At 48.6% G+C, this 27,977-nt stretch overlaps 2 protein-coding genes across 2 annotated transcripts; both read right to left on the bottom strand.

The window, feature by feature from the left end:
• Window positions 1-87: 87 nt before the first annotated feature.
• Window positions 88-12,594, bottom strand: PLIN1 (perilipin 1). The gene is made up of 9 exons (XM_045813217.2): window positions 11,901-12,594; window positions 11,174-11,232; window positions 8,253-8,457; window positions 6,401-6,483; window positions 5,686-5,950; window positions 5,189-5,361; window positions 3,224-3,415; window positions 2,550-2,795; window positions 88-1,599 (listed from the first exon to the last, which is right to left on the bottom strand). Exons 2-9 carry the CDS (start codon window positions 11,216-11,218, stop codon window positions 1,252-1,254), a joined length of 1,557 nt encoding a protein of 518 aa, XP_045669173.1. The 5' UTR covers window positions 11,219-11,232; window positions 11,901-12,594; the 3' UTR covers window positions 88-1,251.
• A 1,808-nt stretch (window positions 12,595-14,402) lies between these two features.
• PEX11A (peroxisomal biogenesis factor 11 alpha) lies at window positions 14,403-24,715 on the bottom strand. The gene is made up of 3 exons (XM_045813218.2): window positions 24,577-24,715; window positions 18,684-18,799; window positions 14,403-16,428 (listed from the first exon to the last, which is right to left on the bottom strand). The coding sequence occupies exons 1-3, from the start codon at window positions 24,630-24,632 to the stop codon at window positions 15,872-15,874; spliced, it is 729 nt and encodes a 242-aa protein (XP_045669174.1). The 5' UTR covers window positions 24,633-24,715; the 3' UTR covers window positions 14,403-15,871.
• Between the last annotated feature and the right edge of the window lie 3,262 nt (window positions 24,716-27,977).

The raw sequence follows: 27,977 nt of genomic DNA, 5'->3' as shown, positions 1-27,977 counted from the left end.
GTTATCAGTTTCTCCTGTAGATGTACCTACACGTCTGCACAAAATATTTCGTATACAGATGTTTATTGTAGCTCTGTTTGCAGGAGCAAAAAAAAAAAAAAAGGAAACAACCTGAAAGTCCATCATTAGGGAACCAGGTAAATCAAAGATAGCACATCTACATTATGAAGTGCTTACTACATGGCCGTTAAAAAGAGCAAGGAAGATTTATGGCTCTGATACAGAAAGATCTCTAAGATGTATTGTTAAGTGAGGAAAGCAGGATCACATCCCACAGCTGTGTGAACAAAGTGGGCTTGCACATGCACAGCCTGTACCTGGAAGGATATCCGAGAGACTGCCAGCACCCAGCACGGTGGTTTCTGTGAAGGGCAACTGGGGAACTCAGTGAGGAAGACACACACCCTTTTGCAATATTTGAATTTTTAAATTATAGGTATGCGTTCCCTAGATTTCCAAATATTGACGTTTTCAGAAATAGGACCTGGAATGAATTGTGGCTACTACAGAGTCCGTACATATAGTCTGTGTAGTTTGGACTTTATAAGGTGAACGGTCACCGTTGTCGTCCCCCGGCACTGGGGGCGCCAGCATTCGAAAGGCGGTAGAAGAGGGAACATACAATTGGAAAGCAGGAAGGATGCACATGGCAGTGCGGCTGTGAGCCAGGAGGTGGCGCTACAGAGCGCAGGCCGGGACTCACCCTGCGAAGAGTATGCGTACTCGGAAAGGGAGGCTAATATTTACAGAAACATACAACAGCTTTTGCACCTAATTGTCGCTCCCTTCAAGGTAGTCTGCTGAGAGCCTGGATACTCGGAGGAATCTCTGAGCTCAGGCCTTAAACATATGTCAGAGACTTCTGCATAATCTTTGTCTACAGAGGATGGATCTAACTTTTGGAAACCGTCAAATGTCATTTGGCCACAAGTTTGGTTAAAGAAGTGAGAGATCAAGTCAAACAATTAATCTTTTGGTTAAAAAACAAAACAAAACAAAAACAAGGCATAGAATCAAGGCAAGCTGCTGCTCTGACGCTTCTTAAAAATAGGTTCTGACAGCTAAGCCCAAAACGGTGATGAAAAGATAACGCGTGCCTCGGCAGCGCCGCGGAATGAAGCTCGGTTCCCAGGGGGCTACTTGGAAGAGGTCACCGCGCACTCGGAAGTGCAGGTTCTGTTTCTGGGCGGACAGCCCGCCCGGGCCTCGCCCTCGGGGCGGCGGAGGGGCGGCCAGGCGGAGGCGCGGGGCTCAGCTCTTCTTGCGCAACTGGCTGTACTGCGCGCGGCCCAGGATGGGCTCCATGACGCTGGGCCGGAAGAAGCTGTCGCTGACCCTGCGCCTCGGCTTCTCGCGGGCCACGGTCGGGAAGGACGAGCGCGGCGCGGCGGGCGCGTCCGCCCTGTCCTCCGGCCCCTGGCCGGGGGGCGCCCCGGGGCTGCGCGCGGGCCGAAGGCTGCCGCGGGGCTGCGGGGGACGCGGCGCGGGCTCTGGGCCCGCGGGCGGCGCCCCAGACGCCCTGCGCTCGGCCTCCCGGCGCTCGGCCTCCTCGATGTCCCGGAATTCGCTCTCGGGCTCCATCAGCGACAGCCTGGGGAGCTGAGGGCCCCGGCAGCCCTGTTAGGGCGCCGGCCTGGCCCTCGTCCCTGAGCCTCCCCCCTCGCATGCACCCCTCCCAGGAGGCCTTCCAGAGGGCACAGCCTGGGGTGTGGGACCGGGTGTGGGACCGGGGCGGGGGAGCAGGGGAGACCACTGACGTCTTGCTCTCTCCAATGGTCTCCTCGGTCCAGACCCCCCAGGCAAGGCAGGCAGCCCCCTCCCAAAGTGCCTGGACCCCTGGGGTCTCCCTCAGAGGTGGCTCCGTGGAAAGTCAGCGGCTTTCCCACCGTTCCTTGGGCCTGAGTTGTGCGCGAAGCACAGCCCCCTCGCTGTCCCTGCCAGGGTCAAGGGACGCATGCCTGGCCCTGTTTGGAGCCCAAGGTGAACAGGCTGGCAGCCAAGACCCTGCATGCCTCTCGGAAGTGGGTGACTGAGTGACCCCTGCCCCCAACCCTTGCTCACTCTAAAGGGTGGACGACCTGACTGGGCCTTCTGGGGCCCGCACAGCCTGTCACTTGCTCTAAGAAGAGGCCCAGGGACTGCCAAAGAGGCAGTGCTGGCGTCTCTCCGGTTTCTCCTGTTAATAGGTGATAGGATTGGGATGGGGCAGCGGCTGTGCCCTGGAATAGAGCCCACCCCCCAGGGTGCCCTGGAAGCCTCCCTCTGGCCCCTTCCCAGGGAACAGCATGCAAACCCCCTGAGGTGAGGGCTGGGCCAACCGGGGACCCCCAGACTGATGGTCGGAAGTGGGGCTGTGGGAAAGGTCTCAGGCCAGGGCCACCGTCTCTATACTCTTGGGGCTGGCAAGGGCTCCCCATCAAGGCCATAGTTTGTCAAAATGTTTCTGGGGTGCTGAGGATCAGGAGGATTGACAAGAAGGATGGGGAAAGGGGGGGCACTGGTCACATCTGCTTTACCTGTCCTTCACAGGCCCCTGGGGTGGGACTCACCGGCACGTAGTGGACCACCGTGTCTACCACGTTGTCAGTGACGCCCTTCAGGGCGTCTGACAGGGACATGGCCCTCCCCTTGCTGGAGGAGACCGCGCGGGCCGGGGTGAGGCGCAGCATCCTGGCTGCCGAGCCCAGCACAGCCGCGGGCGCCCACGTCACGGCGGAGACGGTGCTCTGCACGGCCTTCTGCAGCGTGCGGGCCACACCGCCCAGGAGGCCTTGCGGGCTGGGCAGGGCTGCCACCTGCGGGCCAGAGCTAGGTCAGCACCTCCTGGGTGTGTCCCTTGGCCCCTCTCCTCCCCACTGCCCCCAGAGCTGGAGGGAAAGTACATGGACACCGAATGGGAAAAACTGTCCGCCGGTGTCTTCTAGCTCTGCGGCCTTGGGCAGGTCCCTTCCCCTCTCTGGACCTGCTTCTTCATCTGCACTGTGGGGATGACAGTCTCCCCCCTGCCTACTTTCTGGGGCTGTCATGAGAATCAGCTGAGAGAAGGGCATGGAAGTACTTTGTTAGCCAGCTCTCTGGGGGTGCAGTGAACAGCAGAGCGTGCACGTGCTGTCTCTGGGTCTGGGGGCCGAGACCCTCGTTTCATCCCATGACTCTGCTTCATGTCCCCTTGGTGGGCTGTGGGACTCTGAGGTCCCCACTCAGCTTCTGCTCGCCCCCTTACCTCTTTGAGCTTGCTCTCCTCAGTGTCCGATTCCTCCTCCTCCTCCGTCTCCTCTCCCTCCGTGTCTGTCTGGTCGTCGTGGTCCTCGTCCTGGGCGGCCGCGAGGTTGTGCAGCCAGGGCACCCGCACCTCACTCCGCCGCCGGGACACCACCTGCATGGCGGCCGATGCACCCCACTGGGCCAGACTGCTCTGAGTTGGGGGGAGGGGAGCCGTGAGCTGCTGGCCTCACATACCTGCAGAGGCCCGGGCAGCCCCAGCGGGCAAAACCCCTCACTGCCAGGGCCAGGTCCCCAGACTTGTCACTGAGTGGTCACTCACACACCTGGAGCGCGCGCATCGGTAGTGTGCAGCTCTGTGAAGTTTTATAAGCACACACGGGTGTAACTACCACAGATCAAGATAGAGGCCATTTTCAACCCCCCAGAAGTCTCCTGTGGGGGTGCCCCCCGCCCTGTCAGTAACCCCCCCCAGGGGACATGTTCACCTCTGCCAACAGAGGGTTGGTTTTGCCCATTTTTGAACTTTGTATAAATGGACTCATGCAATGTGTCTTCTTTCATGAATAGCCGCTCCTGTTCATCGTGCGACTCGTCCGTGCTACTGCACGTCAGGAGAGCTCCTTCTCTGTCCCTTCTGTGTCATATTCCATGTATATCTAGCACAGTTCACCCACTCTGCTGGGGGTGGACGTCTGTGTTGTCTCCAGTTCTTGGCTAAGGATAAAGCCTGGTAGGAACATTTGGACGTGTCTTTGGGGGACATAAGCTCTCATTTCTGTTCGGTTGAATTGCCGGGTCTTTGTGGGGAGGTGTGTTTAGCTTTAGTAGACACTCCTTGGAGATCTTTAAAGAGTAAGAAATCAAGAGGACCACAGTGTCCCATGGACGGCAAGAGACCCGGGCAGGTGGGCTGGTGTCCCTTTGAGGCACAGCCTGGCTCATTCCTAGCCCTAGGGAGCTCCCCAGACAGGGCCTCCTTACCATACGGCTCATTCCTAGCCCTAGGGAGCTCCCCAGACAGGGCCTCCTTACCATACGGCTTCAGGGGACAGCATTATGTTCCGTGTGAGCAGGGTGCCCGAGTAGGCCCTCCCTACTACACATAAGGCTGGGACACGGGTCAGTCGCAGCCCCCACGGGTAAATGATCCCCCAGTGCAGGGAAAGAAGGGAACCACTACTCCCATATCCCTACTCGAGCCACAGAACCTGGTGCATAGTAGGTTCTTGGCAAACATTTGTTTGGAATGAGTCAGGCCTGATGATGCTTTTAAAATTGTTATCCAAATGATGGCTGAGAAGGGGTTGTTTTGTTTGCTGACCTTTAGGCTTTAATTTTTATTTCCTTTATTTTCCTTTATTTGGCCTTAGTTTCTTACTAAAGGTCCTTATGAAAAAAATCAGTCTATATCTGTTAAAATACACAGTGCGGGGGGGTGGGGTATGGTGGGGATTTAGCCCCGCCTGGGCCTAGAAAAGGCAGCTTTACCTTAGGTGCAAGTAGGGTGCAAATTAGAAGCCTCTAGAAGGGAGATTTTAAAACCTGGGGGCAGTCAGGGTCAGGGATGCAGCCCGGCCAGCGCTCTCTCCCCAACAGAAGGGGTTTGGCGCCTTGCTTACTTACAGGTGACACTCCCTGGTTCCTGGATAGCAGCTAGGGGTCTCTGCTTCCTCATGGGTGGAAGGGCCCACCACGAGAAGCCCCCTTGTGAGGATGAATGCTGGGAGGTGGGACTCAGAGGGAGAGGGAGAGAGACAGAGGTGCCCTCGGCTCACATTCTGTCCTTTCTCTTTCTTTGAAGCCCAGAGGACTGGCCCTCTGCCCCCTTAAGGTCTCTTGTCCTTAGACCAAAAGTTCCAGCCCAAGCTGGAGGAGAGAATGTTCCTAGTACCAGAGGTGGAGTGGGGTGGGGACGGGAGGGACCCAGGCTGGGGGTCAGCCAGAGCTCAGGGCAGACACTCACCAGGGGAGCCACACCTGGGATCCACATGGCCAGGGCGTGGCCCTGCTTCAGCGCCCGGGCTGTGGTCTGGAAGGTGTGTCGAGAGAGGGTGTTGGCCAGGGCCCCAACCCTGTGCACAAGGCTCGGCTTGGCTTTGGGGGGCTCCTGGTCATGCTGCTGTCCTGGAGCAGGGGCTGGGTAGGATTTGGGGGGAAAGAAAGGAAAGCTGATCAGAGAGAGAGGGGGTCTGGAGAAGCTGGGGCTGTGTCTAGGGTTGGAAAGTGGTTACCCAAGCTTCACCACAAGTTTGCTGGTGACTCGGGCCACTCACTTTCCCCACTTACAAATGGGGAAAGGAGGCTAAATTACGATGGATCCCTCTGGAAATCTTGCTGGGCCTTCCCTGTTCCAGAACTGTGGCTGGCTGAACTCTGGCTGCCTCTTGCTAATTCCCAGGCAGCATGGGTAGCCAACCTACTTCCCAGGGAGGGTCTGCCAGCCCCCCTAATGGTAGATACCTGACTCTTCCTTGGCCGAAGGGAGTAGGAACTCTACCATCTTCTCAACACCACCCAGGGCCAAGTCGGCCCCTCCAGAGGCCAGCCGGCCGGCTCGCGTGTTGGCGGCATACTCAGCAGTATCTTTGGCTACCCCCCAGGCGAGCTCACAGCTGGCCAGAGCGGCCCCCAGGACCTTGTCCGAAGTGCTGGCGATGGGCACGCTGATGCTATTCCTGGCACTGCGAAGGCGGGTAGAGATGGTGTCCTTCAGCTCAGACGCAATCTGGGGGAGAAGTGGAGGGGTGGGATAAGTGACTTTTTCAGTCTCATGATCCATAAAGGGCTGGATCTTGAGGACGTGGGACTGCCATCTTGAGATCTGATGAGTGTGGCCCATGATCGTAGGTGACTGTAGTTACCAAGTGGCCTGGTGCAGGTCCACCAGGTATCCTGGGATGGGGAAAGGGGAACGGGGGGAGCAGAAGCAGTGGGACCCAGCCCAAGGCCCTGGGCTGTGCCTGCTTTCCAGAAAGCCTGTCTTCATTTGGCACCCCATGGAGAGGAGCAAGCCCACTGTGTGGCCTTAGGGGCAGGTGGTTACCCCCAAGCTTGAAGGGCATTTGCCACAGAAATGAAAAGTTGACCGTCATGGCATCGTCAGCCTGTGCCCTCTCCTCCTGAGAGGCGAGACAACAGAGTACGGGGCACATTAGAGAAGAGGAAGGGGGCTCACCTTTTCAGGAGGGTACTGGAGGGCTGGGATCTTTTCCTCCAGGTGGTCCAGGCCGCGGCAGGCCAGCTCGTTGGCAGCTATGACTAGACGTGAAGGCCACAGAGGGGTGAGCCACGAGGACCTAGCAGTGGCCTCTGTGCAAGGAAGGCGCCTCAGAGCCCTCCAAACCCCCCAGCCCTGCTGCAGCTGAAGCATTTTGGAACCCGAGTCCCCCCACTCCCCGGCCCCTTTCACTCCCCATCCTCTGTGACTCCTTGAGGCCAGGCCGGAGTCTTCCCTCTGTGTAGGAACTCTGGGGTCAGGCAGATCTGCACTCAGACCCCAGTGCGTGCGTCTGCAGTGCGTGGCTTCCGGTGAGTCCCGGCGTGCCTGAGCCTCAGGTTCCCCGTCAGTAAAATGTGGACTGATGGTGTCTACCTTGCAGGGTTGTGGTGAGGAGGAAGTGACAACACCACCACAAACACCACCAACAAATGCTGGTCTCTCCCTCCCTGGCCTCCCTCCCCTCTCTGGATGAGGTCTGGGTGCGCATGAAGGACAGGGAGAGTGAGGGTGAGAGGAGGAGCAGCGGGGCCCTCGGCTGGGCCTGTGTGGGTAGGGCTGACACTGCTTTCATCCTAGAGGTGACCAAGTCCGAGCTGCAGCTGGTCCAGGCCCCGGACTGTCCATGTCCTTCCCTCTACCCTCTAGGAGTAAGAGGATCAATGGTGGGAAGAGGGTGGCAGGGAAGAGAAAGGAGTTGCCCCCAGAGAGGGGGTTAAGTGGCAGAGGACGCAGATGCTTCTAGGAGGTAGGGGCTGCTGAAGACAGAACTCTGCAGTCATGATCACGGAGATCGGTTCTCTGTGCTTTCATGTATTCTCTCTCCAGATATCTTACAACTCTTCACAAAATTCTCAAGCAGCAGAGAGCCCAGATGACTTGGGCCATCTTCTGACTGGGCAAAATGAGACCAGGGAAATTACTGAAGGAGTTTGCGGGCAGGGAGGCCGGCCCAGGGTGGAATCCTCAGACACCCATAATTCTCTAATCAGGATGGTGGAAGATCCTAGACTTCTTGGTGCTGCTGGAATTTCCCTCAGCCCTGTCAAGAGCCTTGCCTCGGATGCCCTTGTCGTGATGAGCACTGGGTGATGTGTGGAAATGCTGAGTCACTATATTGTATGCCTGAAACTAACATAACACTGTGTGTTAACTATACTGGAATTAGAAAAAATAAAAAGAGAGAGAGAGCAAGCCTTTCCTTGGAGACCATATTTTCAAATGGGGCAGAACAATTCGAACAGGGCTGGGTTAGGTAGTAGGCCCACATGGACGGTTTCTCTCCACCTCCAGGACCCGGGTTGCTAGCTCTCTGCTGCTGGGCCCAGAAGCCTTCCCATCCCCTGCTGCCCCCCCCCCCCCCCCCCCGCTGGGACAGACCTAGTGTCTGCTGCTCCCGCTTCTGTGTCAGCCTCTGCCAGTCCCTACTGCTGCTGCTGGATTTGGGGCCCAAGTGGGTGTCTGGTCTACCACGAGCCCCACTCCCACCACTGCTCAAACAGCTCTGCCCATCTCTTCCCCTGCCAATTCTTCGGCCCATCATTGCAATCCCAGGAAAACGCCAACTGGGCTGTAGATGGGACATCTACAGATGAGGAGAGCTGTATGTCCATATCTGTACCTGTATCTAGAGCGTCTATCACTGTATCATCTATGTCTGTAGAGAAGAAAGTCATAAAACAGGATGTGGATGGTTAGAAAGGCCACCAGACAGCCAAAAAGGCGCACAGACGTATAGGCAGACAGACAAGCAAGCTATCAGACAGACAGATAGACAGACATGGCACCTGCCAGTGCCCTGAGGACTCACACTGGGTGGACAGCCTGCGGACCACCGGCTCCATGCTCCAGGCAGCCAGGCTGCTGGCACCCTGCACGCCCTTCTCATAGGCATTGCATACAGAGGCCACCAGCGGGTGGGCTTCCTTGGTGCTGGTGTAGGTCTTCTGGAAGCACTCGCAGGTGCCGCTCACCACTGGCAGCTGCAGGACCCGCTGCAACACGTTCTCCTGCTCCTGGCGTGGAAGGAAGGCAGGCAATCAAAGCGTTCCCCTGCAAACTCCTGCCTCCCGGAAATCAACCCGGGGTCACAGAGCCTGCTGGTGAGGCTAGCCTGCTTCCCAGTGACCTAGGAGGAACCCAGGCCACAGAAGTCTCTGGATGGCCCCCAGGAAAAGCCAGAGCCTGCCTGCTATGCTCTCCTGGCTCAATCCAGGCTCTGGGGAGCTACTGGGACGCGGCCTCCCTGCCTGCGTAGGGTGGTCCCCTGCCTGTGCATACTCCCCCTTCCCTCCCAGACCCCCTTCTAGCTGGCAGAATGCCACTCCCTCAAGACACGAGCATCACTGCTTCTGGGAAGCTTCCTGACCCTCCTCCCGGACATCAGCAGACACCACTCCTTCCCCGGCTCGCCTCCCCATTCATCACACGGTGCTGTGCGTCCCGACTGTGTGTCGTCGCTGTGTCTCCAGTGCCTAGCCCAGAGCCTGTGCAGCAATGCTGGCTGAATAAATCAATGGGTCAGGGCTGCGCCTAGGAGGGGTAAGTTGAGATCTGCCCAACTGCCCAGAATCACAGCAGTTTAGGCCTCCAGGAGCCTCTGCAGCAATAGAGCTTCCCATAGTCTCTCTGGCCAGCTTGTATTTTTTTCTTTAAATTTTTTTAATTTTAAATTGTTTTCAAGTTTGTCATTTTTTAAATTTAAATTCAATTAATTAACATACAATTTATTATTAGTTTCAGAGGTAGGGGTCAGTGATTCATTAGTCTTATGTAATACCCAGGGCTCATATCACGTGTCCTCCTTAATGTCCATCACCCAGTGACCCCATCCCCCTCAATCCCCCGCCCATTCCTCCCCTCCATGGCAGGCTTGTATTGAGACACCTCCTTGGATGGACCTTGCCCCTCATAGAGTGGCCTGTGGCCCTCGTTGGACAGCTCTGCCGAGCTGCAATGTGGCTTCACCCGCTGCTCCACCCTCTGCCCCCTGGAACAACACTGAGCAAATCGATTTCATCATTCATGGGCTGGCCCTTCGCATATTTGAAGGCAATATGTCTGCCTTTAGTGGTCCTTCCTCTGTTCGAAATAGCTCGAGACCCTAACTTAGCTACCGCCCTGGTCTGGTGGTCCCTTCTAGATAGGCTACAGTTTAGTATTGTCTTTCTTAAACATATAGCACTCCAACTTGAAGACAGCATTCCAGGTGTGGTCTGAGCATGTGGGGTATAGTGAAACTGTCGCTTCCTGTTATTGGGGTGCTGTGCTCTTATTAATACAGTCATATAATTAAATTTTAGGACACCCAGGAATTCCAGTGAACAAACACTGGTCTTTGAGTAAAGAATGTGGATTCTAGTCCTGCACAAGGAATATTGACTCAGTGCCATTATGCTCCAGGCAATGATTGGGGTGCTTGGGTGACAAGACCTCACTGAATTCTAACAGTGACCCTCTGAGGTCAGGTCAGCACTTTGCCAGTGAGGACACAAAGACCCAGAGATGTGAAGTGACTTATCCAATATCACACAGCTAGTAAATGGCAGTCAGGATTCCAACTCAGGCCTGAAATGACATATCTGCAAGATTGGCTTCAAAATACCATGAGGTGGGGGAATAAATGAACACAGAGGAGGTGGGATTGGCCACAGGATTAATTGCTTTGCAGCTAGTGAAGGGTCTTCTGTCCATTCTGAGGAATGCTGAGAATTCTCCATGTGAACATTAAAAAGAGAAAGCTCCCCAGGTCCTGACTCAGATGCTGGAGCTCTCTCTGCGGTTTGAATATGTCCCTGTTACATGGTTCTGCTCTGGAGGCAAGCACCAGCCTCTTCTATTTGTAGGCTGTTAGGAGACCCATCAAGGAGACTTGTAAGGAGATTGAAATTTGAACTCGAAAAAGATTATGACTGTAAACAGAGAATATTTTCTTTAACATTTGGACAGAGCCTTCGGGGGTTTTTGTAGGCAAAGTCAAAGATGGAGAGAGAGGTCCTGGGAAGGGAATAAACCACCACCAGTTACGTTGGCTTAACTATGCACTGGTTCATTTTATGCCTCTGTGTTCTATGATTTAATATAAAACTTGGTGGTGATTCCAAGTGCAAAAGTTAGCTAAAGCCTAAACTGGGACAAGACGGGCATTATATGGGCTCACATCTGAACTGTGCCTAAATCAGAGAGGCCTTGCCTAGGGGGGGTGTCAGGTACCCCTTAAGGTGTCACACTGCTCCAAGTCAGAGTGAAAACCAGCCTAGACACAAAAGCCAGGAAACAATGTCCATCTAACCCTTTCCCATATATGGCACAGGCTGTGCGCCCTGTAACCCCAAGAGGTGCTGTTCACATGTTCTAGAACACGCACGACACCCCAGTTACAGAATGCAGTGGCTCGGCTTTCCAATCTACATCCCGCCTGGGTGTACAAAGCCTGGGCTCAACACAGTAGTTCCCTTCCTCTCCTTACCCACTCAGCCAATATTTCTGTTCTTTTCCTCCGAGGTGCTCAGTTTTCGGTAGGCACTCCCCGCCCCCACCCCCCCCGCCCCGTCCTCTAAGAGCCCCCTGCAAAAGGTACTGAGGGCAAGAATAATGGAGACATAATGGCCAATCAAAGAGGAATACAATCTAGACATAACTTGTTCTGAGTTTCCTGAACCTCTCCTCCCTGCTCCTTCCTCCCCTGCTCAGTGGTTCCCCCCAAATCTCACATAGGTCCAAGGTACTTACAGGGAGGTCTCCATCCAGCAAAGTTGGGCCCTTGTTGACCGCCATCACAGCTCTTCAAGCTGCAAAGCAGAGTCCCAGGTCCATCAGAAAGTCCTCAGCTTGAGGCCCGCAGGGTCAGTCCCCTACGTCTCATGGCCCCACAAGGCCCAGGCTGCCGGAGAGCGCCAGCTCCCTCAACAGAAGGCATCAGGTTGGAGCATGAATGTCACAGACCAGCGGCCACTCCCTCGAGCCCCATTGGGAGGAGCTGCCCACAAGCCTACTTGTCAAGACTGACGTTTCTTACAAGGGTTCAGGGTAAGAAATGACAATACGGGTAGCTTTAAGAGATAAGAGGTTTTCGATGAAGTTAAGGGGCCTCCAGATGAGGATCCAAAAGAGACTAAAAGAATAAATTTCAGGTTTAGTTTTTTTTTTTGACGAAAAAGTTCAATTCCTCTCTTGTTGAGCACGCGTCCCTGCCAGTCCTTCCCTGAATGCTCAACTAGGAAGAAAGTCATCACTTCAAACCAGCTATTTCAGCTGTGTTCTGGAACAGCTAGCGCCCCAGAACATCTACCCTACACTCTTGGTCATTCTCCTTGAATAATCTCTCCCTCAGTGGTTTCCCTGCAGGCCTCTTCATCTTCCATGAAATTCTCAGGAGACCCTTACCCTCACTTTCTTTCCTGTAACTCTCGAAAACAAACCAGGTAAGGCAGATGTTCCCGGGGCCCCCCGTACTCACGCCAGCTGATGCTGCCTCAGTCCCACAGAGCCCAGGCTGCTGAGTGGCTCCCCCAGCAGCAACAACTCAGCCGCTCCAGGGAAGCCTTGGGCAATACTACTAACACCTCCCAGTGGGAGGAGGGCAGAGGGGAAGAGAACGTTGGGTCGGTCAGTTGTCATGGTTATTTGAGCCAGGGTCCCCTGAACATATCCTAACTTCTGGAGGGCGATTTGAGCAACTAGGAGGAGGACTGCAGAGCTGACACGAGATCCAGCACCAGAAGAGTTAGTATTCCAGAGCCATGAAATATCAGTTCTGTAACATGTTTCTGGCCCTCAGTTCTCAAAAACTGTCTTCCAGAAAGAAGGTGTTGGAATATAGGTCATAAAACTCATAAATTCTAAAGTTCTGTAAACTTTGGCTCCTTTTTTAGAGTGTCCTGTGGACCGTTTTTAACCCATTTCTCTCATCCCTTATTTACTGTTAAGAGCAAATTTTGAACAGTAAGATTTAAACCCACACAGGAACAGAGTTCACCTGAATGTGCTACCCTTTGATTAAGATAAATTGCTCTTGGGGTGCCTGGGTGGCTCAGGCGGTTAAGCGTCTGCCTCTGGCTCGGGTCATGATCTCAGGGTCCTGGGATGGAGTCCTGCGCTGGGCTCCCTGCTCAGTGGGGAGACTGCTTCTCCCTCACCCTCTGCCCCCTGCCCCACTTGTGCGCACTCGCTCTCTCTCGCAAATAAATAAAATCTTAAAAAAAAAAAAAAAAAAGAGAGAGATTGCTTTCAATGAAGAAGAGGACCAGAGCTAGGGGTTGACTCCTGGACAATCTAGCCTTTGAGGAAGCAATTTCAACTGTCAATTCCTAGATTTCAAGGAAGTTTAGAGTTCTGCCTGGTCTAAGGTGCCACCAGAAAATGCCGTGGGGGAGCCAACTGGATTTTGCCGAGTCTGGAAAAGTGTGTTGACCAGGATCCTCTTACTGATCAACAGCATCCAGACAACTAAGAACTATCACCTCTCACCCCTTCCTTAGCAACAAATCCGGCAGGAACCCAAGTTCTAGTTCTTGGCTTCAAGGATGATGGAGGACTGTGGTGTAAGCCACAGTATTCAGATTATCTAAGAAGGGCCTTTTAGAATGGATCATGGGTATGAGACGCACCAGGCTGGCTCAGTCGGTAGAGCACGCAACTCCTGATCTAAGAGTTGCGAGTTCAAGCCCCATGTTGGGGCTTTATTAATAATAAAATGGATAATGAGGGGACAAAACTTATTTTTCTTCTTGTTGGTAGAATTACCTCTATTGTTGACTCTTTGCTAAGTTGTATGCTGTGAGCAATAGGAGAAAGAGGCAGAGATGGGGAGATTTCTCATGGATCCTTGGTAATCCTGTATCCGTGGTATAATAAGGAAGGAAATGAAGGGTCAGACAAGGAGAGTCAAGCAGGGAGCCTCCAAAAGGAGTTGTAAGTATGAGATATATTTAATACTTACTGATCCGACTCAGATTTTAAAATATAAGACAGTAATGGAGGGGAAAGGAAGCATCTAAAAAAGGAGCCTCTCTCCTCGCTTCAGGTTCAGGACAAATTATCCAAGAGGCTGTGTCTGGAGAGCAAACTGGGCCAAAGGGCGGTTCCAAGCCTTTGGAGTAATGGCTCTGGGCCAGAGAGTGTATAGGGCTCTGTGCCGGAAAGCTCTGCTGACAAAGCTGGTCCTTTGACAGCTTCAGCTGGGAATCCGGAATGTGGGTGAGAGGTGAGAAGCGGTGAAAGGGCCTAGGGCAGTCCCCTGGGAGCAGTCTGTCTTCCAGCCACAGCTTGAAGAACACTGTTATCTTCTTTCCTCCCCTCCCCCCCCACCTTCCCACAGGAGCACAGGGACCTTGGTCCCCCTGTGCACAAGTGGACCCCACCGCTGAGCATGGCGTTCAAATATTTGTTGCTGAGTAAACTCTCAGGGAACAATGTTCAGTTGTGAATGTGCTGACCCGTACATCTATTAGGAACGTCTCTGGTTTTTAAAATCCTTCATGAATGTGGAGGCTTGGAGGTGGGGAGGGTCTGTTAGAAATGAGAAAGATGCACAGGGAGGGAGGGACCAGGGTACCATTAAGGTTTTCACAAATTCTACAAGAGGTGGTATTCCCCAAACTCCCCATCACCCACCCGAAATTGCAGAGGACAAAAGTACCAAGATGGACGCCACCATAACACGCCACACAGATCCGAGGCCAACTTCTCCAGGCAGAAGCCAAAGCGCCACCTGACAGAGCTGACACAGAAGCCCCTGTCCTGGATGAAATCCTCTTGGAGGTCTCTTTCAACCCAGACGTTCCAATGTAAATCTTTCTTCATCCTCCTCCTCAGCTTGGGTCTTCCAGGCGAGAGCTCGTTTTACCAGAGCGTTCTCTACCAACTGTGCATACTCTGATCATCTCTGCATCGCCCTTCTTTTAGCTCTTCCTCGTTCCCAGAACACATTGCCAGACACTGGAGTCTCTTTTGTCTAGAAATTTATTAGACATAATTAATCTACGACAGTAGAGGATCTGGACAAATTAAGATTAGTTGCTTAAACTTTTTACTTGCCCTGACCTAGCAGCTTTCATTTCATGTAAAATTCCCGAGGTATTTTCTCAAATCCCGTTATCATGATTACTTTAAAAATAAGAGAGCCAAGCACCTGAGTCTGCTTTTTAAGAATCGCAATCACATTTACGGGAAATATATTTAGTGCACATTTCTTTTCTCATTTCCATTCAGGCAAGTGAAACGGCTTTACTGATAGGGCTGACATTGGCCTCCTGGCTGACGGCATCCTATTTTTCTGCTTCCTTTCCCTCAAATCAGAGGATCTGCAATCACAAATAACTCAACACCCAAGATGAGAAGCAGGACCATGAATAGATGGCCTTTTCACTGGCCCCTTATTGCTCTTTTACGCTCCCCCGACCACCCCACACGTACGAAGTCTGATTTGTCATAGAAAATGGACACTCCTCCATTCAGAGTGGTCATGAAATTTCTTAACTGCATGACTTTCGACGAAAATTAATGTAGTGGTGCCCAAAGTGTTGTATGGCTTTAAATAAAACATCTAGCTGATGAATCTAGACACAGTTTAATTTTTATATAAACCACTAAGTTCTAAAAAGGGCTTTTTTGCACAGGATTCTGGAGTCTCACACCTCCACTCAATCAGGAAGCCAACGAACTATACTCGAAAGAACACTGGATTGGGAGTCAGAGGAATGAGGAGCTGGCCTGTTTTTTTAACCTGTTTCCTCATCTGCCGCAGGCTACCCACAGGCACCTGCTGAGACCTCCCATACCCTGTACCTCAGTCCTTCCCACGTGCTTCGGATTTCTGCTTCTCACTGCGCTACCTAAAGTCACCACGTCTACCATGAAGGTGCCCAATGCGTTTCTGATTCTACTTCTGGACAGAGGAAGGACAGGACCGCCATGATGAAAGGCTGTAAGCCCAGCCCCCCTGCACCTTGGCATGGCCCTCCAGGGAGAAGCGGGGTGGGCGGGTGGTATCTGGTCGGAGGAATAAGAGGTCTCTACTAGGTCTGAGACAGGGCTGGGGATCAGACCTACAGTAGTTGTGCAAAAGCAGTGGGGCGTTCAACCCAAAGGGCGCTGTATATTAATGTTCAACTGTTTGGGCCTTTTTAAATTTTTATAACTGCAGCAACCAGTAAGCTCCCACGATGAGTGGAAGAGATGCTCAACAAATGTTAGATGAAAGGAAGATACTCAGAAATTCAGAAGTCACTCCAGCCCTCTAAAAACCACATAGAAATTTTCACGTGCCCCCACTCTCCATTCTCGGCCCCACCTCCGCTCGCACCGCTGGTCGCTAAATGCTCACGCCAACAAGTCTTTAAGCGCGGATGACGTGGTCTGTGCCTCACGCAAACGTCCATCCGAAGACACCGTCTCTAAAGTAGGCACCAGTCTCCCGCTGGAACGCACTCAGTGTATCTTCAGCTTCATCCGAGGACATGCCACAATGACGATGCCTGCCAGGGAGGACACAAGGCCTCCAAGTCCAATGATGCCAGGGTTGAACTTATAGATCCCCAACTGGTCCAAGGGGTTCAAGATATCGCAGACGTTCTTCACTGTGTCCAGGAGCAAGGGAGGATGCTTCTTCAGAGACCGGAATAAGAGAAGGAAAAAGGACTGGAGCCATTCTGTTTCCTCGTCAGCCACACTGTACCCAAGAGGCTCCTGAGACGCTGACTTCTCCCCCTTTGCCTGTTCCATCTGCAGGGAGATTTCGTACAGGTCCCTTGCCAGGCTCAGCAGGAGAGAATAGTAGTAATGGCGGGCAGCCCACACTAGCCATTTCTCTTTGTTAATGCCAGAGGCCAGCCCTACGCTCCTCACCCAGAGGACGGTATCGCAGATGAAACAAATCACACGGTTCATGTTGGCTAACGTCAGGCATAAGCGCAGCACCAGGTCAGTGGCATGAACGCTCTGCTGAGTCGCCTGCACAGCATGTACCACGTTGCCTAATCTGAACCCTGCAAGAAGAACCCAGCACAGTTAACAAATCTTTAGCTACTGTGTTATATGAAGGCAGAATCCCTGTATCAGGGTGAGAGGCCGGCACTGGTGTTTTGACAACTGATTGTCATTTGAGGCTCAGTCTTTGCTCAGGAATAAGGAACGACTTTACAGTAATATTAAGGACATTCAAAATGATCCTGGAAGGCGCAAAAGACAGTGACTCTTTAAATTCATCACCTCCATTCCAGTGAATACCTTAACACTGGCTTACAACATCCTTCAGGCAAGGTTGATCTTGAGTGTGGACTGTGACATTTGAATATTACCAGCTATACATCTTTAGAAGAAAAGTACTATAGCATGAAATCTAGGTGCAACTTTATTTATTTACTTATTTAGTTATTTTTGCACATAGGAAGCTTTGATTCACTGTGGCCATTTCTCTGACCCAGATGCCAGCGTTCTTTGGAGAGTCCGATGCCTTAGATTTTATTTACTTTCCAGACAAAAGATGGCTTTTCTTATAAAACACCATTATCTTTTTGCCATCTCTGTGGTCCAAACCCCCTTTGGCTCCCTACTGTCAGGAAGATGATAAAGTATGGATGGCAGGATTTAGTGGCTAGGAAAACTATTAATATTGTCATATGTGACTCCCAGTTGAATTAAATCAACTACTATAAGGCGTATCCTCATCTGAGCATGTAATTCAATTAACCAGGGACGTATCAATCAACAAATATTTATTGAGCACCTACTCAGAATGTGTTATAGTCCTAAACATTATGGAGAATACAAAAGAAGTACTTTCCTTAAAGGACTATATCTTAGACTCAGCAAATGCTCAAAAGTAGCTACCCTCAAGAGAATTATAATCTCAGGAGAATGTCTGGTATTATTTTATCAAAAACAACACAAAACAGGGGCGCCTGCGTGGCTCAGTCGTTAAGCGTCTGCCTTCGGCTCAGGTCATGATCCCAGGGTCCTGTTATTGAGCCCTAAATCGGGCTCCCTGCTCAGCGGGAAGCCTGCTTCTCCTTCTCCCACTCCTCCTGCTGGTGTTCCCTCCCTCGCTGTGTCTCTCTCTGTCCAATAAATAAATAAAATCTTATTAAAAAACCCCCCAAAACAAAAAACACACAAAACAGAATACGCAATGAACTATCCTAGGTTCCAGTTCTGGCTCTTGCATTGGCTGGCTGAATGACCCTGGGTAAGTCCCTCCCAGACTTCAGAGACTAGTGACCTCTAAAGGACCTGTGAGTTCTGACATACTAAAGAATATGAGAACTTCTAATCCTATCCTTCAAAGCCATCCAAAAGAGTTCACCCTATCCTCCAACATTCCTCCACTTGACAACTTAAGTCTTCTGTCAAGCTAGATTCCTCCCTGACCTTCCAATACAATGGTTTGCTCATAACAGTTCTGAGCCTTCGTGGAGGAAATCGATCTTCCAGAAGGCTCTCCTTCCCTTTCTTTCTAGCCACACTTCAAGTTCCACCTCCCCCCAAACCTTTTTGACCCCTCTATCCTAGCTCAAATATTTAGCACTAAATCTCTTATCATTAGTTATCCCATCTAATCTTACTTCTGTCATAAAGCTCAGCTCTGCATCTGAAGTGGGTGCTCGCAAACAATCGTTACGTCAGTCCCTCCGTTCCACTCTAACACCTCTGCCTACCTACCGTAACATCTGACTCGTATCCGAGAACTACGATTCAGGCACGCAACTGGTACTAGAAGTATGGGGTTTCCCAGTACCCTTATTAGCAAAGTGAACTAAATGAGTGTGAGACCCTGACTTCGCTTTTGCCTGTAACATGAAACCACCCACAAACAGGCCAAGAACCACTTCCTCAAATTCCTCTCGCAATCCCTCAAGAGAGGAAGGGGAAAAGACAAGCTATTCTGTTCTTCTAGAGAATACAAAGGCCTTCCATGAGCCAGAAGTTCATGGTAAGGATTGCCAAAACAGTGTAATTCTAAGAACTAAAGGTGAGCTAAAAACACTGTAGGTCCACTGGCTGTGATTCAGCAGAAAGATATGGTATAGCACCAAATACGCACGTAGGAGGGTGTTTGTGAACGGTCTGTAGCAAAACGTTCACTCTTCTTGGCCTGTCATTTCATGAGGGCAGGCTTACTGGTCAACTTCATCAAAAAAACTTGATGGATTAGAAATTAATGATCTAGAAAATATTTTGCGAATTACAGGGTCTGACGATTTGAAACCAGGAGCCACTGTCCCGCAAGAGACAGGGTACTTACATTTACGGCCAGTGCTCACACTGGCCTCCAGATTCTTGAGCTTCAGTGCCACCTTCTCCTTGCCGGCTTTAGGCTCTAACAAATATCTAAGCAACATGCATGTGTACTGAGTGGCTCTGAAATGGAAAAAAAAATGAGGAGAATGATTTACAAACCAAATGAACGTTGATTCATGAAGTAAGGAAAGGAGAAACACGTGCTGCTAAAAGCAAAGTTTCCAAGACAGTTTCTTATGTAACTGGCTCTTCTGACAGCGTAATTCTGCAACAGTCACTCCACAGGGCCAAAGGGTAGAACATGTGATGGAAATGTGACACAAAGTAATAGTGAACAGTCCTTCAAAAGGCCTGTTGCTGGCACAGAGACATGGGTAGAGTCCAAGTGGAAACTGCACAAAAATCTCCCTCACGTTAAGTCTGCAGCGATCCATATTCTTTATCTTCTGTATAGAACGGTTTTTCAGATTTCTAAAATGAACTTCTGACCTATCACCAACTACTTATGTGATCGGATATACACTCAAACCAGAACCAAATGAAAAGTTCAGTTGGCACATTGCCGAATCTTTTGTAAAACAATCAAATACACATCAATATATGAATATGTAGAGATAGGTTTTTATATTTGTCTTTCAAAACTAGCTAGGATTTTATAAAATACAGATTCCTGCTTAATACTAAATAGTCAAGTGATTCTTGCTGTGACTACAAATAACAAAGCCTTACTAACAGCAACGTAACCCATGAGAAGTTTTATACCACATGATCAAACATCTAAACGCACGGGGTCTATGGAACAAAGCGGGTGCCTGTTTCCCACAGGCCTGTAACCGCACCGGAATCCCTGCAGGCTACAGATATGATTCTCAATCAAAATGTGGCACATTTTCCAAAATGGTGAACCTGTTATTGGGGATGAAGTAAAAAGAATCTCTGTCTTTTAAAGCAGTTTCCTGGCTACAGGGCTCAAGCTGGTCATGCCAATAAGTCCCTCTTTTTCAGATTAGGTCTAATAACAGGAATGTGTCCAAAACCCAGGTATTATTTTTTATTTTTTTATTTTTAAAGATTTTATTTATTTATTTGACAGAGATAGAGACAGCCAGCGAGAGAGGGAACACAAGCAGGGGAAGTGGGAGAGGAAGAAGCAGGCTCCTAGCGGAGGAGCCTGATGTGGGGCTCGATCCCAGAACGCCGGGATCACGCCCTGAGCCGAAGGCAGATGCTTAACGACTGAGCCCCCCAGGCGCCCCCCCAGGTATTATTTTATGAACGCCAGTTAGTTTACAGGAGCTATAGATCACTATGGGGATTGGGAAATGAATACTAGAGATCTCAGATCTTGCTGAAAAGTATATCCCAAACAATTATTTTATTAACCAGCCTCACTGATAAACCTTGCAGGGCACATTCCGAGTGCACTGCATTGGAAGGCTTCTTTTTAATGTATATAATGCGACCATTTAAAAAATCTATCAAATTCATTACAACAGTGGTATGCGTTGGTCATTAAAATGGTGGGCACTGGAGTCAACTGCGTGGACTTAAATCTCAGCTCTGCCACTGTGTTCCTATTAACCTTCTGCTTCAGTTGCCCCACCTGTGAAATGGGAACCGTTTATAGTATCTACGTCTCAGGGTTGTGACAAAGGGTTAAATGAATTAACAGTGGTAACACACTGAGAACAAAATCTGGCATAAAGTTGGCTTCTGGAAGTCTCATGATTGAGGCTACGCGTACTGGACTGTGTATTAGCACTGGCACGTGAGAAGAGAAGGGAAAGCTGTTAAATGAAATCACAACCCTAACTATTCCTTCTTTATTATTGAGCAAGAATCAACCAAATTTCTAAAAGAAACATCGTGAACTAATTAGTATGAGAGTACAACCTCTGTTTAGTACTTTCAGTAGCACAGCGCGTACCTTGGAGGTACAGTTAGTTCTGTCTGGCGCTCTCCATATGGTACGTGGTTTTACGGTTCACAAAACTATTTCACACGCAGAATCTTGCAGGGGCCAAGAGCAGGCTGCCCCCAAATATGCCCACTGATCATTTTAATAAAAGTTAAATAAGAAACAGCGGTGCACGGACACTCAGACCTTCCTCTGTCCCCCAGAAAGTAGGAAACACGTCTCCCATATGAAAAATACCCTCCCTGTACTAAGAAGTAAAAAGACATCCTTATCACCAGAGATAGGGGCTTTAAAACAGAGAACGTTGTAGAAACAAACCTCGTTACTTTTTTTCTAATCCTACTACTCTCAGACCCTGCAGGCTCAAGGCAATTTCTGCCCCTCCCTTAACTACATAGAATCTAAATTGAGGGTCTTTCCCAAAATAAGGGTTATTAGCAGAGATAAATTTTATCTGAATGACCCATCTGTATGGTAGGGCAAGCATGTAATTACCAAACATTTGCTCTTCTTATCACTCTGTGAAGTGCTTTCCTTTCCTCTGAAATCCCAGACCTCTACTCCCTTCTCCTTAGCTCAGGATGAGGACCCCCCCCCCCCCGCCCCCGCTCCGGCCAACACACACCTCATTCTGCCAGTCTTTGGAATTTTCATGTCTATGTGGATACCCTGTGCACACCTGTTAAATTTGATTTTCTCCTTTTTTTTTTTTTTTAAGATTTTATTTATTTATTTGACAGAGATAGAGACAGCCAGCGAGAGAGGGAACACAAGCAGGGGGAGTGGGAGAGGAAGAAGCAGGCTCATAGCAGAGGAGCCTGATGTGGGGCTCGATCCCATAACGCCGGGATCACGCCCTGAGCCGAAGGCAGACACTTAACCGCTGTGCCACCCAGGCGCCCCTTGATTTTCTCCTTTTAATCTGTCTTAGGTCAATTTGATTCTTTTTTTTTTTTTTAAAGATTTTATTTATTTATTTGACAGAGAGACAGAGAGAGGGGGGAATGGGAGAGGGAGAGAGAGAAGCAGGCTTTCCACTGAGGAGGGAGCCCGATGCAAGGCTCGATCCCAGGGTCCTGGGATCACGACCTGAGCCGAAGGCAGACACTTAACGACTGAGCCACCGGTCAATTTGATTCTTAGTCTAGCTAGAAGGATCTTTGAGGGAACAGGAATTCTTGCTCCCTGACAAACTTTAATCAGATCTTTAACCATGGCCATTTTTAACTTTTTCATCGTTCTAAAACAGTTAGTACTTTACTCAGATCCTTTTACAAAAACTTCCTGCAAATGTGTTTCATCTTGAGACATTCATAAAAAGGAACTTTGACAAATACAGGTTTCTGAAAACCTTAAGATCATAAAACTGAACTGGGAAAGAATTTCTGGAACTAATGGAAGAACAGAATTTAAGCAGATCAAGAATAAGTAACATGGGATTAAATGAACTGAGGAGAATAATTATAATTGTGACACTTTTGCTTGAAACATTGATAATTTTTAATGTTTAGTTTTTCCAGATTTAAGAAAAGTTCTTCTCTTAAGCAATGATTTACAACAATTTCTTTTTCTCCCTATCTGATCCCTCCAGAATTCAAAAACTTCCATTGAATTCTTCTATATTTTTTGACAACATATTTATTTGGGTAAGTTCAGTGAGAGTTTGTTCTCCTTGTAACAGGACACAATTGGAAACATGGGTTATATTACCAAGGCTTTGACTGGAATGTCACATTTGGGAGACAGGCATTAACTCAGATATGACTAGACAGTTTTAAGGCTCTAAGGGTGAATCTATGGAGCCAGTAAAGCCCTTTGGAAAAAGAGCCTGACAGCTTGCTTACAGGGCTCCCAGCAGTCTTACCAGGTGAGTAAAGGAGGTCACTACCTGACAGGTTTAAGAACCTCAGGATATTTGGGGGCTCTCAAGAAGAGAGGAATTAACCTTAATCTCTAAGTATTACAGGTAAAGTCTAATGGCAAGTATGTGGCTTGGCTTCTGGCCTCAAGAGGCAGTTTAAAGTTCAATATGGAGATTCCTTATAAAAAGTTCCAGCAAAGCAGATTTTAAAAAGCCTATATGATTAATGACTATTTTTTTCTCCACTTATGTAATTATCAGGCCAAGTTTTTCCAAACTAGATTTATTTTGCAAAGAAATTAGTCTTAATTTGGCTATCTTTGGTAAAATGAGAGTGATTATGCAAAAAAAAATTATGTTTCAATAACACACCTTTGTGGATATTAGATTCAAATACAATTCATTATAAACTGGACTACACCCTGATTTCCTCTAGTTCCTTCCAATGCTTGGTTACAATTCTCCAAACTAATATTTTTGATATTTTTGACTTAAAATCATTTGGTAACTAAGACTGCCCTTTTTCCTAAAGCCCTGCAAACTGCATATGGATAACCTGATGTCAACTTCAGAAAAATCACAGCAGCTCACACACGAACAATCTTCATGCCTGGTGCTCTATGAGCCACTCAAAATGATCACCAGAGACACTCAAACTACAAACCAAGCCACTCTGTCAGACTGCCACCGCCTGCCCTCACTTTATGTAAAGATGCTTTAAACCTGACAGCTAGAAATCCTCGACTGGCTACATTCAGAACTCAGAAACTGGTTTATAATTTGATCTAATCATGAATCATTGTTTTTTTGTTTATTTGTTTCCACAGAAATGCCTTATTTATTACCTGATTATTTGAACCATAGGCCTAACTTTGAGAACACACTTGCATCGCCACCTCCTGAAATGAGTTTAACTAAAATGACCTATTGTCAGAACTAAGACACTGGTTCGAGAAGATGGAACACTCTGTCAGCTCAACTTTTAATGTAAGAAACTTCCAGGGAAGTTTCAGAAAAGGGAATTGTAGGGGCCAAGGGCAGGCCGCCCTAAAATGTGCCATTTGGGCATATTGAGTATTCAAAATAACAGTTACTTAAGAAACAGCGGTGCACGGACACTCAGACCCTCCTCTGTCCCCCAGAAAGTAGGAAATACATCTCCCATGTGAAAAATACCCTCCCTGTACTAAGGAAGTAAAAAGACATCCTTATCACCAGAGATATGGGCTTTAAAACAGAGAAAGTTGTAGAAACAAACCTTGTTATTTTTTTCTAATCCTGCTACCTCACCCTAAATCCTGTTTAGGATTCCCTCCTAAATAAATCTCCCAAACACCTGTTTCCTTTATCCTGTCAATTCCTCACAAATGTATTGTCTGTTTGTCTAAAATGTAGAAAAACTGCCTGCCTGGGTCATTTCTCTAGGTCTTAATTTCAGCACTGGACCTCTGTGCACGCACCTTCCCCCCCCCCCCACCTGTTCTGTGTAAATTTAATTAGTAGTCTAGTTGAAAGACCTTGAGGGTAGAGGGAGAATTTTTCCTTCCCTACAATCTCAATGAGGTAGACAGGGCAATAATAGAAAAATACAACTTCTGTCTCTCCATAAGCATTTCATGGAGTATTTGAAGCCACAACCAAGTAGCTGGCTTCCCTGGCCACAAATGCCAACCCAAAGTTCATCACAAAAAAAAAAAAAAAAAATCCCCAGGGACGCCTGGCTGGCTCAGTCGGTGGAGTAGTGGACTCCTGTTCTCGGGGTTGTCAGTTCGAGCCCCATCTTGGGTGTAGAAATTACTTAAAAAAAAACACAAAATCCTTTAAAAAAAAAAAAAAAAAAAAAAGCCAAAACACAAAAACCTCCCGGGAAGAACGCCGAGTGGAGAGAACCCGGTCTTCCCCAGGTCAGGAGGGCGCTGGTGGACTGGTCCATCACGGTCAGGGCCTGGGGGGCTGCAGGGCCCGGTCCGGCAGAGTGCCGGCGAGAAGGGCTCCGGAACCGAACCCTGTCCTGCCGCGGTCCACTGGGCGAGTCCCTCCTCCGGAAGCCGAAGGACCCGGGACCCAGCTCGAGTCGCAGCACAGGGAAGGGGTGGAGGCCGCGGGCACCTGACTCACCTGAGGAGACGGTCCCGACCCTGGGTCTGGTTGGTGAAGCGGATGAAGGCGTCCATGGCTCCTAGCCCGAGGCCACGTGTCGCTCCGACTTCAGTCGCGAGTCCTCAAGGGTGTCGCCAGGTCCCCGCGGGAGAAGCAGAATCTCCCCACCCCGCTGGGGGCGGCCGCGCCTTCGGAAGAACTACTTCGCGGGCTTCCGGTGGGCGCCGGAAGTGGCGGTTACTAAGGCGACGCCACGCTCCCGGACCAGGTGAGCGAAAACTCCGCTTCCGGGCTCGGGTTCAGCGGTTCCACGCGTGTCCCCGGACGCCCCTCGACATCTAGGGTCTCCTAGAGGGGAGCTCTGGGGAGGGGGGCTATCTCCCCAGCCTCCGGCCTTCCCGGAGATCCTGGGAACTCAGGAATCCCGTGTGGCGTCCTGAATGGAGATTCCCCTGAGGTTTGGGGGACTTTGGGGCCTAATCAGTTCCCACCTCTGTACCTCTGTTTCCCTTGAGCAACACCAGCTCCAGATTTGGGGAAGGAAATGGTTAGAGCAGAGATAAGCCAATGCGTGGCATGTATTTCCAGCATGGAGAGCTGGGCAAAGTGAGAGAATTTCTGCTCGGATCTTTGAGTACTAGATTGCTACCTGAGGAAATCCTGGAAGGGCTAATGTGGACAAAGTGGAGGCCGACATCGATTACGACGAAATTGCACCACAAAACGTTGGTTCTTTGAGGCTTGAAGACGTGGAATCCCACCCGTTCCGTAGCAGTAATATTACGAAATATACCCCCTACAATCAAAAAGTGAGGTCACCTATTTTTGTAAACTTTATTCCCTTGGTCAGCCCTGCCCTTAACATTTGCAGGTCCTGGGGTAGAACTACAAATAGGGACCCACATACCATGTGTTTATTTTTTATTATTTTTTAAAATATTTATTTTTAAAGATTTATTTTTATTTATTTGAGAGAGAGAGAGAGTGCTCAAGGGCGGGGAGGGGCGGGCAAGGGAGAGGATCCCGAGCACACTTGCACTGATTGGGGCTACCTCTCAGGACCCTAAGATCATGATCTGAGCAGAAACCAAGAGTCAGAGACTTAAGGACTGAGCCACGCAGGTGCCCGCAAAAGATTTATTTTTAAATAAACTCTACACCCAGCCTGGGGCTTGAACTCACAACCCCAAGATCAAGCATTGCATGCTCTACTGATTGAGCCAGCCAGGCGCCCCCAGAGGTCATTTTCTTTTTCATGTGTATATTGAATTTCTCCAGCATTACTTATTTTCCACTGAATTATCTTTGCACCTTTGTCAAAAATAAGCTGTGCATACATATGTGAATCTAATTCTGGACTCTTTATTCCGTTTCACTGATCTATTTGTGTATTTTGATGCCAGTACCACCCTGTCTTGATTACTGTGACTTTATAATAAGTCTTGAAATAGGTAGTATTAACCTTCCAATTCTGTCCTTTTTCTAATTTATTTTGGCTATTTTAGGTACTTTGCATTTCCATGTGAGTCATAAAATCAACTTCTTAATTTCCTTAAAAAATAAAAAAGTCCAGCTGGGACTATCATAGGGAGTGTGTTGAATTTAGAGATCAATTTGGGGAGAATTGACATCTTAACAAAATTGAGCCTTCCAACCACGAGGCAAGGTATCTCTGTCCACTTATTTAGGTCTTCTTTAATTTCTCTCAGCAATAATTTGCAGCTTCCAGTGTACAGGTCTTAACACATCCTTTGTCAGATTTATCCCTATTTCATATTTTTGACATTATTATAAAGAGTATTTTTTTATTTCAATTTTTGGTTTTTGTTGCCAGTATATAGCAATACAGTAGGTTTTTTTAATATTGAACTTGTATCCTGTATCCCTGCTAATCTCATTTATTACTGTTAGATTTTTTTGATAGATTTCATCAGATGTGGGAATAAAGACAGCCTTACATTTTCCTTTCCAATCTGGATAAAACAGCTTCATCACCCCCCCAAAACTCCCTCATGCTATCCTTTTTAGATAACATCCTCCCTCCACCCGTACTCCTGGCAATTACTGATGGGTTCCCCATTACTCGTTTTGTATTTTCTAGAACGCCATATAAAGGGAATCACTGCGCACCAATTCTGAGACTGGTTTCTTTCACTGTGCATCATGCCTTTGAGATTCACCCATGTTTTGGAGTGTATCAGTAATTTTTTACTTTTTATTACCATGTAGTATTCCATTACGTGGCTGTACCACAACTGGTTTATCCATTTAGCTGGTGAGGAATATTTGGATTGTTTTTGATTTGGGGCAATTGTAAGTAGAGCTGCTACAGACATTAGTGTACAGACTTGTGTGAATATAAGTTTTCCTAGTCCTAGAGTAGATATCTAGGCGCACAATTGCTGGGTCATATAGTAAATATATGTTTAACTTCGTAAGAAACTGGCAAATCCTTTTCCAGAGTGGTGGTATCATTTTGTATTCCCAGCAGCAATGTGTGAGTGTCTGAATCTTCATTAGTACCGTCAGTGTCCTCAGTATTTTTGTATTGTATTGTCAGTATTTTTTTTATTTCATTCTCATAGATATGTAGTAGTGATCCATAAGTTATTAAGAAGTGTGTTATTTTTGAGGTTTTGTGTATTTTTAAATATCTTTCTGATTTTGATTTCTAAAATAATTCTGTGTGGCCAGAAAACATACTTTGTATGACTTGGGTACTTTTAAATTTATTAAGACTTGGCTGATGGCTCAGAATATGATTTGTCTTGATAAATGTTTCATGTGCACTTAAAAAAGCATCTGTCTGTCCACTGCTGTTGTTGGGGGGGGGGTGTTCTAGAGCACTGCTCCACTGTTCTTCACTGGGGTTTCCTTAGGAAATCTGCTGGCCTCCTTTATTTTGTTTCTTTATTCATGTCTTTTTTTCCTCTGGCTGCTTTTCACATTTTGTCTTTATCACTAGGTCTGCTCACAATGTGCCGTGGTATAGATTTCTTCATGTTTCCTTTGCTTAGGACTTGTTTTCTTCTTGGATCTGTGAGTTTACAGTTTTCATCAAATTTATGAATATTTTGTCTATTTCTACAGATTTTTTTGGCCTCTTCTGTCCTTTGGGGATTTCGATCACACTTACATTAGGCTGCTTCAAGTTCTCCCACACCTCACTTTCTTCATTTTTTCTCTCTCTTCGTTTCAATGTTTCTATTGCTGTACCTTCCAATTCACTAATCTTCTGTCCATCTAATTTGTTTTGCTCTGAAAGCTTGTGATGAATCTAATTGAATGTATTCTTCATCTCAGACATTGTAGTTTTCATCTCTGAAAGTTCAGTTTGGGTTTCTTTGTCTCTTCCACATCTCTAGCTAACACTTCCTCTTGGTTTTTGAACATGTGATATACATTTATAACTATTTTGT

Source organism: Ursus americanus, chromosome 28, assembly GCF_024610735.1.
Source record: "Ursus americanus isolate L20-20 chromosome 28, mUrsAme1.1.p, whole genome shotgun sequence".
NCBI lineage: Eukaryota > Metazoa > Chordata > Mammalia > Carnivora > Ursidae > Ursus > Ursus americanus.
This window is presented reverse-complemented; position numbering and strand designations above follow the sequence as displayed.

Excerpts from the sequence above, each read along its gene's own strand:
- PEX11A (XM_045813218.2), bottom strand. The coding sequence starts at position 24,632 with ATGGACGCCTTCATCCGCTTCACCAACCAGACCCAGGGTCGGGACCGT. Across the intron at positions 18,800-24,576 it reads GGTCGGGACCGTCTCCTCAG|AGCCACTCAGTACACATGCA; the intron begins GTGAGTCAGGTG and ends TTTCCATTTCAG. Across the intron at positions 16,429-18,683 it reads TGTGAGCACTGGCCGTAAAT|GGTTCAGATTAGGCAACGTG; the intron begins GTAAGTACCCTG and ends TTCTTCTTGCAG.
- PLIN1 (XM_045813217.2), bottom strand. The coding sequence starts at position 11,218 with ATGGCGGTCAACAAGGGCCCAACTTTGCTGGATGGAGACCTCCCT. Across the intron at positions 6,484-8,252 it reads CCGCAGGCTGTCCACCCAGT|TCATAGCTGCCAACGAGCTG; the intron begins GTGAGTCCTCAG and ends CTTCACGTCTAG. Across the intron at positions 2,796-3,223 it reads AGGAGAGCAAGCTCAAAGAG|GTGGCAGCCCTGCCCAGCCC; the intron begins GTAAGGGGGCGA and ends TCTGGCCCGCAG.